The sequence below is a fragment of the Ochotona princeps genome, chromosome 29 (assembly GCF_030435755.1).
Source record: "Ochotona princeps isolate mOchPri1 chromosome 29, mOchPri1.hap1, whole genome shotgun sequence".
NCBI lineage: Eukaryota > Metazoa > Chordata > Mammalia > Lagomorpha > Ochotonidae > Ochotona > Ochotona princeps.
In genome coordinates this window covers 3,035,322-3,048,950 of record NC_080860.1, presented here as the reverse complement: position 1 = coordinate 3,048,950, position 13,629 = coordinate 3,035,322, and the positions used below count along the sequence as shown (strand labels likewise).

The 13,629-nt window shown below is 54.4% G+C and overlaps 1 protein-coding gene across 1 annotated transcript; it reads left to right on the top strand.

Annotated features, from left to right (window-relative positions):
* The first annotated feature begins 48 nt into the window (after window positions 1-48).
* On the top strand, window positions 49-13,326 carry GTF2H3 (general transcription factor IIH subunit 3). The gene is made up of 13 exons (XM_004595348.3): window positions 49-131; window positions 2,051-2,130; window positions 2,881-2,987; window positions 5,190-5,356; window positions 7,036-7,098; window positions 8,006-8,035; window positions 8,214-8,242; window positions 9,280-9,354; window positions 11,034-11,087; window positions 11,931-11,999; window positions 12,380-12,515; window positions 12,612-12,648; window positions 12,984-13,326. The coding sequence occupies exons 1-13, from the start codon at window positions 119-121 to the stop codon at window positions 13,051-13,053; spliced, it is 930 nt and encodes a 309-aa protein (XP_004595405.2). The 5' UTR covers window positions 49-118; the 3' UTR covers window positions 13,054-13,326.
* The last annotated feature ends 303 nt before the right edge of the window (window positions 13,327-13,629 follow it).

Below are 13,629 nucleotides of genomic sequence, written 5' to 3'. Positions count from 1 at the left end.
GGTCCCGGCTACGGCGCGTGGCCCGGGCCAAACCGGTCAAGGCGTCACTCGGCGGCGCCGGAAGTGGCGTTCGCTCAGCTTCACAGCCACCTGTGGCGCGCTGAGGTGCCGGGTAACCATGGTGTCGGATGGTGAGGGCTCCCAGGGCTGGTATCCCGGTTCTGAGGGGGGACCCAGTCAGATGGATGTCTCTGTGGAACTGGGATCTGCGGGAACCTGAGAGGGGGAGGCCGGAGGATGTGGACAGCCTGGTGGCTGAGCCGGGCGGTTGGCGGTTGAGCCGGGCGGTTGGCACAACGTGTGGGAAGGTGATGGGAGCTCTCAGGCAGTGTCACAGAACGGCATGGGGAGCAGCGTCGAGGAGTCCGCGACCGGGACGGACCGGGCCGGGGGTGGGGGAGGAGGAGCGTGGCGCCTGCCTGTGGAGTAGGGAGAGGCGACTTGGGTTTCTGCAGTCGGTGTAGTCACGTGGGCCCGGGAGGTTGTACATAGTGGAAGGCGTGGAGGTCGGCTTTGCAGCTTGGAGCCGTTGGCAGCTCCGTGGGAAATGGAGAGTGCGGGGAACAACCTTGGATTCTGGGCTCGAGCCGCTGAGCTTGGTCCCTGAATCACTTTCAATCTTCCCATAGCTTTGTGAGGGATGCAGGTCCTCAAATGAGACCCAGAGGAGCGCACCCCTGGTGCTGTGGTGTGTGCACGGCCACCCCTGAGAGGCAGAATCCACGGGCTGTGGTGCATACAGCCGCCGTCCTGCTAGGTGACACTGTCTTCCCTGTGGGCACAGAGAGTGGGAATTGTTGCGGGGCCTGAAGAACAGGACCAGAGGCGCACTGGCTGTGTGGGAGCCCAGGCCTGTAACAGACTCCACACGATGCTTTCCTGCTGGGTGCTGTGTCGTGTGACCACCATGTACCGTTTCTTCCCATGATGGGCAGCACTGGGATGAAAAATCAGAAACCCCGAGACTAACTGTAAGAGGAGGAGCGTGTGGTCAGTGTGGGGGGCGGGCTGCGAGCGCTGTGGCGGCCGGGGCGGGCGGTGGAGCAGCCCGGAGCTGTGGTCTGTGGAATCCAGCCCCTCGCTGGCAGGCTGGGTGGCTTAGCGCAGCAGGAATGCCCGCTTGGTCCAACCTAAGGCAGCGTTGGTTATGTGGCGTTCTTAGCCCTGAGTCCGACAGCACACTGCCTGTCCTCGCGGCGAGGTGTGACCTGTGTCTCAGTGTGCGTGTACCCAGCTGGGTGTGGGATTGTGGATGCCAGAACTGGGGGTGGGGGAGCCGTGCTGGAAGGGAGAGCTGGTCTGCAGGTACACAGGTCACAGATGAGTGTGGGAGCTGCCCTGAGGTGGGGGACACAGGTCACAGATGAGCTGTGGGAGCTTACCCTAGGTAGGGGACACAGGTCACAGATGAGTGTGGGAGCTGTCCCGAAGTGGGGGACAGGCCTGCGGGAAGGAAGTTGGGGAGGAGGAGTGGCGTTCACCACCTGTGCTGTGACTGTCGCCTCGGAGAGCTCCCCGCAGTGTCTGTGGCACCCCACGCTCAGACCTCATGCTTGCTGCCTCAGGTGGCCTGTGTGGTCATGTCAGCCCTACCGGAGAGTAGCTGAATTGGTTTCACAACAAGATCCTTGCCTTGACAGTGCTTTTTTTGCTTTTTGGCTTTTGCCTCCTGACACCTGGCTGCTTGTCTCGGTCCTCTTGCCGCTGGGCAGGAGGGTGAGCCTGCGTCTCCCTTCACTCCTTGTTCCTGCAGCCCTGGCCGCGGCAGGCGCCTTTGGGTTCTCAGTGGATGGATCTGTAACCAGCATCTCTGTGTTAGGCAGGGTGGTCACTGCGGGGGCCGCCGTGGTGCTGGGGTCAGACAGGCGTGTGGTAAGGCCCGCTCAGCTGCCTGTCTTTAGAGGTCCAGGCTGGCTGTAAGTTCATGGTGTGGGTGGCAAGCATTTAAAGGTGCTTAATGATGCCGGCTCTGGATTCAATTTATGATTTTGTGATGTTAGTTTGATTCATTTTTCTTGTTTTAAATGTTCTCTCTTGTTCGTGTTTTCAGAAGATGAAGTAAATCTCTTGGTTATCGTCATTGATACCAACCCAATCTGGTGGGGGAAGCAAGCATTGAAGCAGTCCCAGGTAAGACTGCCTGAGGGCCTTTGCACAGTCCTGGTCTGATCCATCTGATTCATCCGGGATTTTAGCAACAGCTTTGGAGGGTGGGTCTGGGGGACGGGGGAGGTACAGTCTTGTGGCACAGTGAGCTAAGCAGCTGCCTTATACTATAAGCTATATAATATAAGCTAATACTGGCACCCCGTGTCGGAGCACATTTTTGAGTCCCTGCAGCTACACTTCTAATCCAGCTCCCAGCTAATATGCAATTATCTCATATATGAGAACAATAAGAAAATTATGGTTGGGCACAGCTCAATGGCTCAACTGGCTAATCCTCCACGTACAAATGCCAGATCACATATGGGTACCGGTTCATGTCCCAGTTGCTCCACTTCCCATCCAGCTCCCTGCTTATGGTCTGGGAAAGCAGTAGAGGACGGCCCAAAGCCTTGGGACCCTGCACCCATGTGGGAAACTGGGAAGAAGCTCCTGACTCCTGGCTTTGGGGTTAGCTCAGTTCTGGCTGTTGTAGCCATTTGGGGGATGGAAGATCTTTCTCTCTGAAAATCTGACTTTCCAATAAGAATAAACAAATCTTAAAAAAAAATTTACAGTTGCCATGTGACCTTGTGGCTTTGGAGGAGGGGAATGCGTGAGCAAAGTGCAGTGGTGAAGGACGGCGTAACTTAAATGAGGTCTTCATCGTTTGGGGACGGGCCTGATAGTTTGCGTAGCTGGTTTATTTTTCTCATGTCTTTGCTTTTCCTGCAGTTTACCTTGTCCAAATGCATAGACGCCGTGATGGTGCTGGGAAACTCCCACCTGTTCATGAACCGCTCCAACAAGCTTGCTGTTATTGCGAGTCACATTCAGGAAAGGTACGGCGGCCGGGGTCTTTGCCCGTTGGTGACCTGAGAGATGTCTGTGCTCGTCCTTGTGTGCGATTCTGTGAAGGATAGCTGCGGCTTAGCAGGCAGCGTGTCTGCATCCATAGAACCTGAGAACCTGCATTGGCCCACAGGGGGTAGAGCTGCATAGGGGTACACTGAACTTCTTTTAATACAAATTTTTATTTATTTATTGAAAAGCAGAGAGGGAGGGAGAGGGAGAGAGAGAGAAAAAAATCTTTTTTTAAAATCATTTAATGTATATCTTGATTTTTCAAGGGCACTGTTTCATTGGGTATTTTTGTTGTTTTGCATTTTTAAAAATATTTTTTGAAAAGACTTATTTTTATCAGAAAGGCAGAGTAACAGAGTGAGAAGGAGAGACAGAGATCTTCCATCCACTGATGAACTCACAAGATGGCAGTAACCAGCAGAGCTGGGCTGGTCTGATCCGAAGCTGATCGCCAGGAGCTTCTTCTTGGTCTCCATGGGGGTAGCAGGGGCCCGAGCACCGGGGCCGGCCTCCACTGCCTTCTTAAGCATGTTGACAGGAAGCTGGACTGCAAGTGGAGCAGCTAGGACTTAAACCAGAGCCTGTATGGAATGGTAGTTTAACTTGCATTAATATGGTTTAACTTACTGCCCTATACTGGCCCCAGATGGGCTGATTGATTTTGATAATTATTTATTTTGGGCCCGGCAGCGTGGCCTAGCGGCTAAAGTCCTCGCCTTGAAAGCCGCGGGATCCCATATGGGCGCCGGTTCTAGTCCCGGCAGCCCCACTTCCCATCCAGCTCCCTACTTGTGGCCTGGGAAAGCAGTCGAGGACGGCCCAATGCATTGGGACCCTGCACCTGCGTGGGAGACCCGGAAGAGGTTCCTGGTTCCCGGCTTCGGATCTGCGCGCACCGACCCGTTGTGGCTCACTTGGGGAGTGAATCATCGGATGGAAGATCTTCCTCTCTGTCTCTCCTCCTCTGTGTATATCTGGCTTTCCAATAATAATAAATCTTAAAAAAAAAAAAAAAGAAAAGAAAATTATTTATTTTTATTGGAAAGTCAGATTTACAGAGAAGGAGAAATAGAAAGACCTTGCATTCACAGGTTCACTGTCCAAACAATTGCAATGCTCGGAGCTGAGCTGATCCAGAGCCAGGAGCCAGGAGTCTCCTCCCAGTCTTCTGTGTGGGCACAGGGTCCCAAGGCTTTGGGCCCTTCTCCGCTGCCCCAGGCTACAGGCAGGGGGCTGGATGGGAAGTAGAGCATCTGGGATGCGAACTGGCGTCCGTATGGGATCCTGGTGCATAAGAGATGAGGATTTATCCACTGGGCTACCACATTGGGCCCCCCAGGTTTATTTTTGAATGGTGTAGATAATGGGCTCATGGTTAGAATTTGGTGTGGGGCCTGGCGTATGGCTCAGTGGCGAAATCCTCATCTTGCACACACCAGAATTCCATATGGGCACTGTTTTCTGTCCTGGCTGTTCCACTTCCCATCCAGCTCCCTGCTTGTGGCCTGGGAAAGCAGTCGAGAACGGCCCAAAGCCTTGGGACCCTGCACCAGCATGGGAGGCTCCTGGCTTCAGATTGGCTCAGCTCCAGCCACTGTGGCCATCTGAGGAATGAACCAGCAGATGGAAGATCTTTCTATCTCTCTTGCTCTCTGTGAATCTGCCTTTCTGATAAAAATAAATGAGTCTTTAAAAATAAAAGAATTTGGTGTGAATGGAGCTATTTTGAGTGTACTCTGGACCATTTCAGGAAATTAACCTTGCATCATTTTTGCTTTAAAACATTCTGTGGAGGCAGACAAATGTTTGCCATTTCACTTATTTTATTCATTTTTCAAGACTAAAATGTATGGTCGCGTATCACAGGTGCATAGTTGGTGCCGTCAGCCTCCAGGCCACTCATGTAGATGATGGACTGTTAGCACAGGATTTAGCACATCTTTGGTAGACTTTAGATCTTCTGTGGACCTCTTGGCTCACCTGACATGCTGTGAGGGCTCTGTGTGTAGCACCTGCACAGTTTAGAGATGCATGTGTTCAGTTGGTGATTGAGTGACCCCGTGGATGTGGGATGTGCGGGTGCGGAGGGTGACCATCTGATCTGTGATCTCTACCACTTTGCGTCTGCGTGTGAGTGGGCCTGAGGTCCTGGGTGAGCAGCTCTCCCTGCTCTCTTTCAGCCGGTTCCTGTATCCCGGGAAGAATGGTCGAGTTGGAGACTTCTTTGGAGACCCTGGCAACCCACCTGCTGAATTTAACCCTTCTGGAAGTAAAGATGGGAAATACGAACTGTTAACAGCAGCAAATGAAGTTATTGCAGAGGAGATTAAAGACCTAATGACCCAAAGTAACAGCTGTTATAGTTATGATAACCACAATGATTCCTGCTGTGATTTTGCAGATGGAGCTGGCTTTGTTAGACTCCTGGGCCCTCGGTGTGGTCTGCTTGGTCCGCTCGCTCCTCTCTCCCATCCCTCTGTCCTCCGGCCCGGTGACACTTGCCTGCCCTCCGCGGCAGCCTCTGCTTGTTGGTGACTCCTGGCTTTGAGCCTGTCATGGCCTCCTGATCTCTCTAGATGCCCTTCTCGTGCCCAGCATCCAGTGTGCTGTGGAATCTCAGGAGGATCTCCCGGCTCTGACCCTAGTTGCCACGTAGGTCGCTTTGACGTGTGGAGCTGGATGGCACTTGGTTGTATGTCTCTTGTGTGAGACAGTTACTCAGCGGCATCCCTGGCCTTGACCTACTGGGTGCTCTGACATCCCCTAGTAGTGAGTGCCCAGTGTGTCCTCATGTTCTGCTGAGCCACAGCCCTTCAGGGGAGACCCAACCCTACTTGTCATAGTCCCCTCCCCCCGGCCCGCCTGCCCGCTAGATTCCTTCCAGGCTGTCCCCCAAGGTCGTATCAAACTCAAAGCTGCCGTCCTGGCTCCCAGGCCTTTTCTGCTTGGCCAGTGGCTGGAGGTGGAGGTTTCTCAGCCAGTGCCTTGGAGGGAAGAACAGGGACCTGCAGCTCTAGCTTCACTGGGTCCTCCGAAGCTCCTGTCCTAGGGCATGCTCCTGTAGGGGTGCTAGAATCTTTCCGAGAGCACCGGCCTTGGGGCAGTGGTGCTTCCTGTGGTGAGCAGGGTTTTCCTGATTGCCATTCCCAGGGGTTTCCAGTCCCGGGCCAGCCGACTGCACAGGCTGTGCGTCAGTCCCGGGCCAGGCGATTGCACAGGCTGTGCGTCAGTCTCGGGCCAGGCGATTGCACAGGCTGTCCGTCAGTCCCGGGCCAGCCGACTGCACAGGCTGTCCGTCTTGGTGCCTTGGTCTCTGGAGCTGCAGCCTTAGGATTTCTTTTTATTTATTTATTTTTTTCTTTTCTTTCCTTGCTTCTGTCATTTTCTTTTTTTTTTTCCTTTATTTTTTTTAAATGTTATTTAAGAGGTCAAATTAGAGATAAGGAGACAGACATACACACGCACACCAAGATCTTTTGTCCCCTGGTTTACTCTCTCAGATGGTCACAGCCTGGCTCCAGAAGCTCCCCCGAGGACTCCCACTAGGTGGCAAGGGCCCATCTTCTGCCTTCCTGAGCGCTTTAGCAGAGAGCTGGTCTGGAAGTGGAGCAGCTGGAGCATACCCACACCGTGTGGGATGCTAATATTCTAGGGCCGTGGCTTTACCTGTGTCGGCCCCAGGGTGACTTTTTGTTTGTGTGTTATAAAATGCATGTAAAAAAGTTCACCGTTTTAACCATTTCTAAGTTTACAGTTTGTGGGTGACTGTGCCTTCCTCAGCACCTTCCTTCTCAAACTAAAGCTTCATACCCAGCCAACAGCAGCCACACCCCCATTCCTGCTCCTGACACAACACCAATTGCTTATTTAGCAATACTGAGAATAAATCGCTGTATGTTTTTTTAAACCTCATTTGAATATGTCAGCACTTGATTTCATTCATAAAAAATGCTTTTGTTTGAAAATGACTTTAGTGCAAGACAGTACTTATAAATCCCCCTTTGTAACTTTTGTTAATGTTTGCAGGTGACCTGAAGGGGCAGCATACGGAGACCCTGCTGGCAGGATCCCTGGCCAAAGCCCTCTGCTGTATCCTGATGCGCTCATTTGTTGGAGGGACACTCCCTAAAGTAGCTGGAGTGGCCAGGGCTGGACCAGACCAAGCCAGGAGCCTGGAACTCCATGTGGGTCTCCCAGACGTTTCAGGGGCCCAAGTACTCAGGCCGTCTCATGAGCTTTCCCAGGCACACTAGCGTTGGGAGAGCAGCCAGGACCTGAGCCGGTGCTCTGATACGGTATACCGATGCTTTCAGTGGTGGCCTCATCCACTGCACCACGGTGCTAGCCTGTGCACTTAACACTGTGGGCTCGTACCTGGTTTAGAAACGTGTGCCCACATCCACGCAGCCCTGAGCCTTGGAGAACGGGAGGTGGTAGATACATTCATCTTGCCTGTGATGCCTTTGTGGTTCACATGTGGGAACTTGAACTGGAGGAGGAGTGGGCAGTGCAGCTCCCCTTCAGGGCTCTTCCCATGCCCAGGGCTTCTGGAGGCTTGTCCGGCCGCTGTCCTCCTGGGTGGCTCGTGGCCGTGCTGGGAGCCGTGTTGCATTTTCCCAGCTGTTTACTCACTGTGAGGCTGGTAGGGAAGTGGCTTGGAGCAGCAGCAGGTTGCTAAGCTGCCTGTGTTCATCTTAGATTTGGAGTCCGGTTGCCTGGTGGTTAGACCAAGCCAGGGCTGGCACATGGTGGGGAATGGCAGGCCAAGCTGCTGTTGGACTCCTACTCTCCTGAGACCAGATGAGGAGGCCCAGCGGATGTCGACATGGGTAATGGGGACCATATGTGGGCAGTGGGTGCATGCGGGCAGTAGAGTCTTACCCGTGTGCCAGGTGGGTGCTTTAACCAAAACCTGAGGTTTTTTTTTTTTTTTCTTACTGTTTGCATATATTTGTACAATGACACAACATTCTTGTATTCCTTAATGCTTATGAAGATATTCACAGAATGAACAAGGAGGTGAAAGGTAGGATTTTGTGTTTTTCTATCAGAGTTGTAGTTCTTGTTTCATGACCGTGGGCTTGGGACAATGTTTTAAAGTCAGTTAGAAACCATACATGTGTAAGACGGAAAATTATTAACATTCTGCTGATAACAGCATGAAGCTATTCCTGTAACTTGTACTGTGTTTTCTCTCTCCACAGATAATCAGGAGATGAAGTCCAGGATTCTGGTAAGATTACCAAGGTCGAGCCTGTGTGGTTAGATCCGTAGATGGTTGGAGCCCGTAATGGGAAATAAGGCCCCTTAGAAAATGCCCTATCATAGAAGGAAGACAGTGCCGCATGCCCAGAGCTGGCTTAACAAGCGCATGTACAAATGACCATGAGAGAGCTGCAAGTTGAAGGGAGCGTTCCCTTTCGTTCCTGGCGCCCAGGTTTTAGAACATCACCCTGGGAATTCAGGGCCGCCTCAGTCAGACTGTCCCGGAGGCCGGGGTCTCCCCTGCCTGGCCCAGTGGGGAGCTTTAAAAACCCTCACAGTGTGTCTGGAAGAGTAAATCCAAGAGAATAGGCAGGAACATTCTGGAAGTTAATGCGACTTGCCCCACCCGTCTGCAGCACACTGAGGCTGCAGCCGTGAGCTGCACATGTGGAGAGGGCCAGGCCTGGGACAGGGCTGAGCTGGGGAGAGTTGGACTGGTGATGGAGGGAGCACCGCGTTGAGGGGAAGGCTCTCGGTCAGCCCTGCACGGGGACTGATCATCTCCCTGCTGAGCCCTGCCCGACATGAAAGCTTTTCATGTGAACTACTGAGCTGAAAGCATCATCGTCGGGGCAGCTTAGGAAGGGAAGCGCCTTGCTGAACAGGACAACTTTAAAGGATGGGGTCCTACTCGGGAACAAATGTCAGTCCTGCAAACACGGGTGACAGGAAAGGGGTTCGCAAAGTGTTTTCAGCGTAGCTGCCTGACAGCATGCGTGTGGACTTGAGTTCCGGGCAGGTGCTGCGACGAGTGCCTGAGATGTTCCGGTACCGTGTTGGATGCTGTGTGTGACGGTTGCCTATGGCAGCTGTTTCCCCTGACTGGGGGCGTGTATGCCCACCCTCTCCTCTCAGTGCTCTCTGGGTTTGTGCTAGCTGGGCTGTTGTGTGTGGTGGGGTACTGTTGCTTTGATGGGCAGGTACATTGCAGATGCTCCTAGATGTGGCTCCCGGGGCCACGAGGTCTGGGAGACCTGGATGTGCCTAACGAGGCTGTGATTGTAGGTGATTAAGGCCGCAGAAGACAGCGCGCTGCAGTACATGAACTTCATGAATGTCATCTTCGCAGCACAGAAGCAGGTGTGTGGGGCCTGTTGGATGATGAGGGAACTGGTTCCATTTCTGGAAGATTCTGCTCGGCGATCAGGGGCACAGGAGTCCGGGATGCGTCTTGTGTGTTTGCCTTGTTGCCGTGTGGATCCTGAGGCCCTTGAGGCCCCAGTTGGTCCCCAGGGCACAGGTGGCACAGGTCCATGGTGGGCTGGAGACCCCGTTTGGCCCAGGGGCTCTGCTCTGAGGCATTGCCGCAAGCACCGTGCCGCATTTTCTCTGCTGTAGTAAAGTGTGTGAGGATGCGATGTATTGAGCCCACAAATGCCTAAAGTGCTCTTATGAATTATGATTCCTACATTTTCTTCTCTGATGTTTTTAAAAAGAAAAAAAGAGTACTGCTGTGGTCACGCATAGTACCCCCCGGGAGTGGGGGCCTGTGCAGTGGGAGCAGTACTGCGTGCATAGTACCCCCTAGGAGTGGGGCCTGTGCAGTGGGAGCAGTACTGCGTGCATAGTACCCCCCGGGAGTGGGGCCTGTGTAGTGGGAGCAGTACTGTATGCATAGTACCCCCCGGGAGTGGGGCCTGTGCAGTGGGAGCAGTACTGCGTGCATAGTACCCCCTAGGAGTGGGGCCTGTGCAGTGGGAGCAGTACTGCGTGCATAGTACCCCCCGGGAGTGGGGCCTGTGTAGTGGGAGCAGTACTGTATGCATAGTACCCCCCGGGAGTGGGGCCTGTGCAGTGGGAGCAGTACTGCGTGCATAGTACCCCCTGGGAGTGGGGCCTGTGCAGTGGGAGCAGTACTGCGTGCATAGTACCCCCTGGGAGTGGGGCCTGTGTAGTGGGAGCAGCATTACTTTTGGGAACAGGTGGAGTGACTGACAGCCTTTCTACCTACTGGCTTTGTGACACGGCCCAGCCAAAGCCTGGTTGCTTTGGATGGCGTAACTGCCAGCAGTCACACACACATTAAGTGACCTGTTTTACGGATAGCCTGGTATGGCGCCAACATCGTGGCATAGGGAGTGAAGCTGCCGCCTGCAGTGCCAACACCTCATATGGACGCTGCTTTGAGTCCTGGTTGCTCTACTGATATCATCCCCATTGATGTGCCTGAGAAGGCAGTGGAGGCTGGCCCGGGTGATTGGGCCTCTGGTCCCATGAGGCAGATGTGGGAAGAGCTCCTGGCTCAGCCCCAGCGGTTACAGCCACTGGGAGTGAATAGCAGGTGGAAGAGCTGTCTGTCTCTGCCTTACAAATAAATAAGTGCATCTTCAAAAAAAAATTTATTTATTTTTATTGTAAAGTCAGAGTTATAGAAACAGAAAGATCTTCCATCTGCTGGTTCACTCTGCAAGTGGCCACAACAGCCAGAGCTGAGCCAATCCAATGCCAGGAGCTCTTCTGGGTCTTCTATGTGGGTGCAGGGTCCCAAGGCTTTGGGCCGTCCTCGACTGCTTTCCCAGGCCACGAGCAGGGAGCTGGATGGGAAGTGGAGCACAAACCAGCACCCATATGGATCCTGGTGCATGCAAGGCAAGCACTATAACCACTAGGCTACCGCTCTGGGCCCAATAAATACTTTGTTGGGGGGGAAGGAAAAGATTTAAAAGTTGATTCTTTAAAAAAAAAAAAGACAACAGCAAAGAACAGCGTGGCGCAGTGGACTCAGAATGAGGACGTGTTTCCTGTGTTCGTCCTTCCAGAGCATTCTCATCGACGCCTGCGTTCTAGACACCGACTCAGGCCTGCTCCAACAGGTGTGTGTTGGGCGATTGCTTGACTGGTTGTTGGGAAAGGCAATTTTTATATTAAATACATGTTAGCGTGGCTTGGATGTATCAAGTTACAAAAGTGATATGTCATTAACTGGTCCCAGCTGTTTAATTTCCCCTTTTTATGTGGCTGCTAGAAAGTCATAAATTACGTCCTTACGTATTACTTGTGTGGTGTTTCTGGTGCTTAGTGCTGTTAGATGTGCTTTTAATCAGAAGTTTAGAACTGAGTTTCACTTTAGCCAGACAGAAAGAAAAATAAGGCTGAAGAGATTTTTCCATGCTCTTGCTAGATGATTTTTGCCCACAGGAATCTTATTTCCTAAAAGACCAGTTAAAAGCAAAAACAAAAGAAAACAAAACAGAACTTCGGTGGGTTACTGCTGGCGGAGGGGAGGGAGATGCAGACAGGTGTGGCGTTGCCCTGGTGCTCACGCTGCTGGTCGGCACGTGCGGGCCCTGTGCCGGCTGGACTGTGTGCGCACTGGCTTGTGCATGTCCACTGGAGCCGGTTTCTCGGCTGCATGGTGTGGGAGCGCCCGTCTGACCGTGTCCACGCTCCCTTCAGCCCCTCCCTGGCCTCTGAGACATCACCGTCCTGCCCTCTGACATGGTGTCCAGGCTTCAACTTCCATGGCTGCGTGGGCACGTGCAGTGCCTGGCTTTTTCGCCTGACATCCTGCCCTCCAGGGTGGATGCTGTGCCCTCGCTCCCTGCCCTCGCTCCCTCTGGGCCCGCCTCCCTCTGCATCGGGGTCTCCTCTCCTGCCGAGGCATCACAGAGGGGCTCCCGTGCCCGGCAGCGCTGAGTGCTTCGCGTGTCTTGCAGGCGTGTGACATCACTGGGGGGCTGTACCTGAAAGTGCCACACATGCCCTCGGTCCTGCAGTACCTGCTGGTGAGGACGCCGCGGCCCTGCCACCTGGAGTAGGGTGTGTGCGGGGAGCACGGGGGACAGCCGCGCGGAGGCTTCTGAGACGTGCTGTCCGGAGGGAAGGAAAAACCTGGGGGCCTTGGAGGTCGGGAGCTGCAGCGTGAGGGGCGACGACTCCGGCTGGGAACTGTGCGTGTGTGCGGGAGGTCACATGCCCGCTGCCCACATGGTGCCCTGAGGGATGGTGCTCCAAACTGGCCGGAAGAACAAAATGCGTTTGGCAGGAGACTTCGGCGGGAAGGCCTCATCCGGTGTCCCCTTAGTGTTGGGGTGCCTGTGTCCTGACCTCCTGGATTCCCTGGCCTGTTTTAAATAAAACGTGTTTTGCCTTTTTCCCCTCACAGTGGGTTTTTCTTCCGGATCAAGACCAGAGGTCGCAGCTGATCCTGCCACCCCCCGTCCATGTCGACTACAGGGCTGCTTGCTTCTGTCATCGGCACCTCATCGAGATTGGCTACGTCTGCTCCGTGTGCCTGTCCAGTGAGTTCCTGTGCTGACGAGTTCTTCCGGGGCAGGGCAGAGGGCAGAGGGCACCTCCACTCCGTGTCTCCTAATGCACCTGCTTTCCCTTGGCAGTATTCTGCAGTTTCAGCCCCATCTGCACCACCTGCGAGTAAGTGTCCGTGAGGGCCGTGGGGGGCGCGGGGACCGTGGGGGGTGCGGGGGCGTGGGGACCATGGGGGGGCCGTGGGGGGCCGTGGGAGGTGCGGGGGCGTGGGGACCATGGGGGGGCGTGGGGGCCGTGGGGACCATGGGGGGGCCGTGGGGACCATGGGGGGCCATGGGGGGCTGTGGGGACCATGGGGGGCCGTGGGGACCATGGGGGCTGTGGGGGGAGCGGGGGCCGTGGGGACCATGGGGGGGCCGTGGGGGGTGCGGGGGCCATGGGGGGGCCTTCTTGGCCGATTTGGAGCGCTACATTGTGCTTGCCCCTCTGTGTCGTTACAGAACAGCCTTCAAGATCTCTCTGCCTCCCATGCTGAAGGCCAAGAAGAAGAAGCTCAAGGTGTCTGCGTGATGGAGGCTTTCCCTGCGTGGCAGCAGCCGAGGGAGCTGGTGTGGCAGGGAGGGCAGCCACAGCGTTGCTCCCTGCCGGTGCCTCGGGGGAGGAGGGCAGCTACCCTGCTCTGCGTCCCCACCTCCTCTGCTCAGCACGACCTCTGCTGCGTGTGTTTAGTGAGATGGGTGTCTCTGAGAGCCCACCTGCCCTGAGTGACCCAGCTGGTGGACGGTGTGGGAGGGCTGACCATAGCTCTGGAACAGGCGCCACTGACAGAGACTGCCAAGCACAGGCATCCCCGGCCGGCATTGCTCTCCGTGTAGTTTGCGCTGAGTGACCCAAGCCGTCGCAGCGTGTCGCTGAATCGCTGTGGACTGTGGTTCCAGGTGACCCAGGAGAGCCAGTGCAGGAAGCCAGTAGCAGACCTTCCTCGCAGAACAGCTGGTGAAAACATGCCGGGATTCGGGGCCTTGGGGAGAGTGGACACCTGCGTGTTGGAGAACTCTTCTGTAGAAGCTATGGGCTGAACATCAAAAAGTTTATGTAGTGTAAAATAAAAATTTGTGATTTTAACAATAAAAATTATTTTATCAT

What these genes read in the sequence shown, in the direction of transcription:
- GTF2H3 (XM_004595348.3), top strand. An exon ending in TAAAGACCTAATGACCCAAA is followed by an intron (nt 5,357 to 7,035) that starts GTAACAGCTGTT and finishes TAATGTTTGCAG; the next exon opens with GTGACCTGAAGGGGCAGCAT. An exon ending in CCTGGCCAAAGCCCTCTGCT is followed by an intron (nt 7,099 to 8,005) that starts GTATCCTGATGC and finishes ATGCTTATGAAG; the next exon opens with ATATTCACAGAATGAACAAG.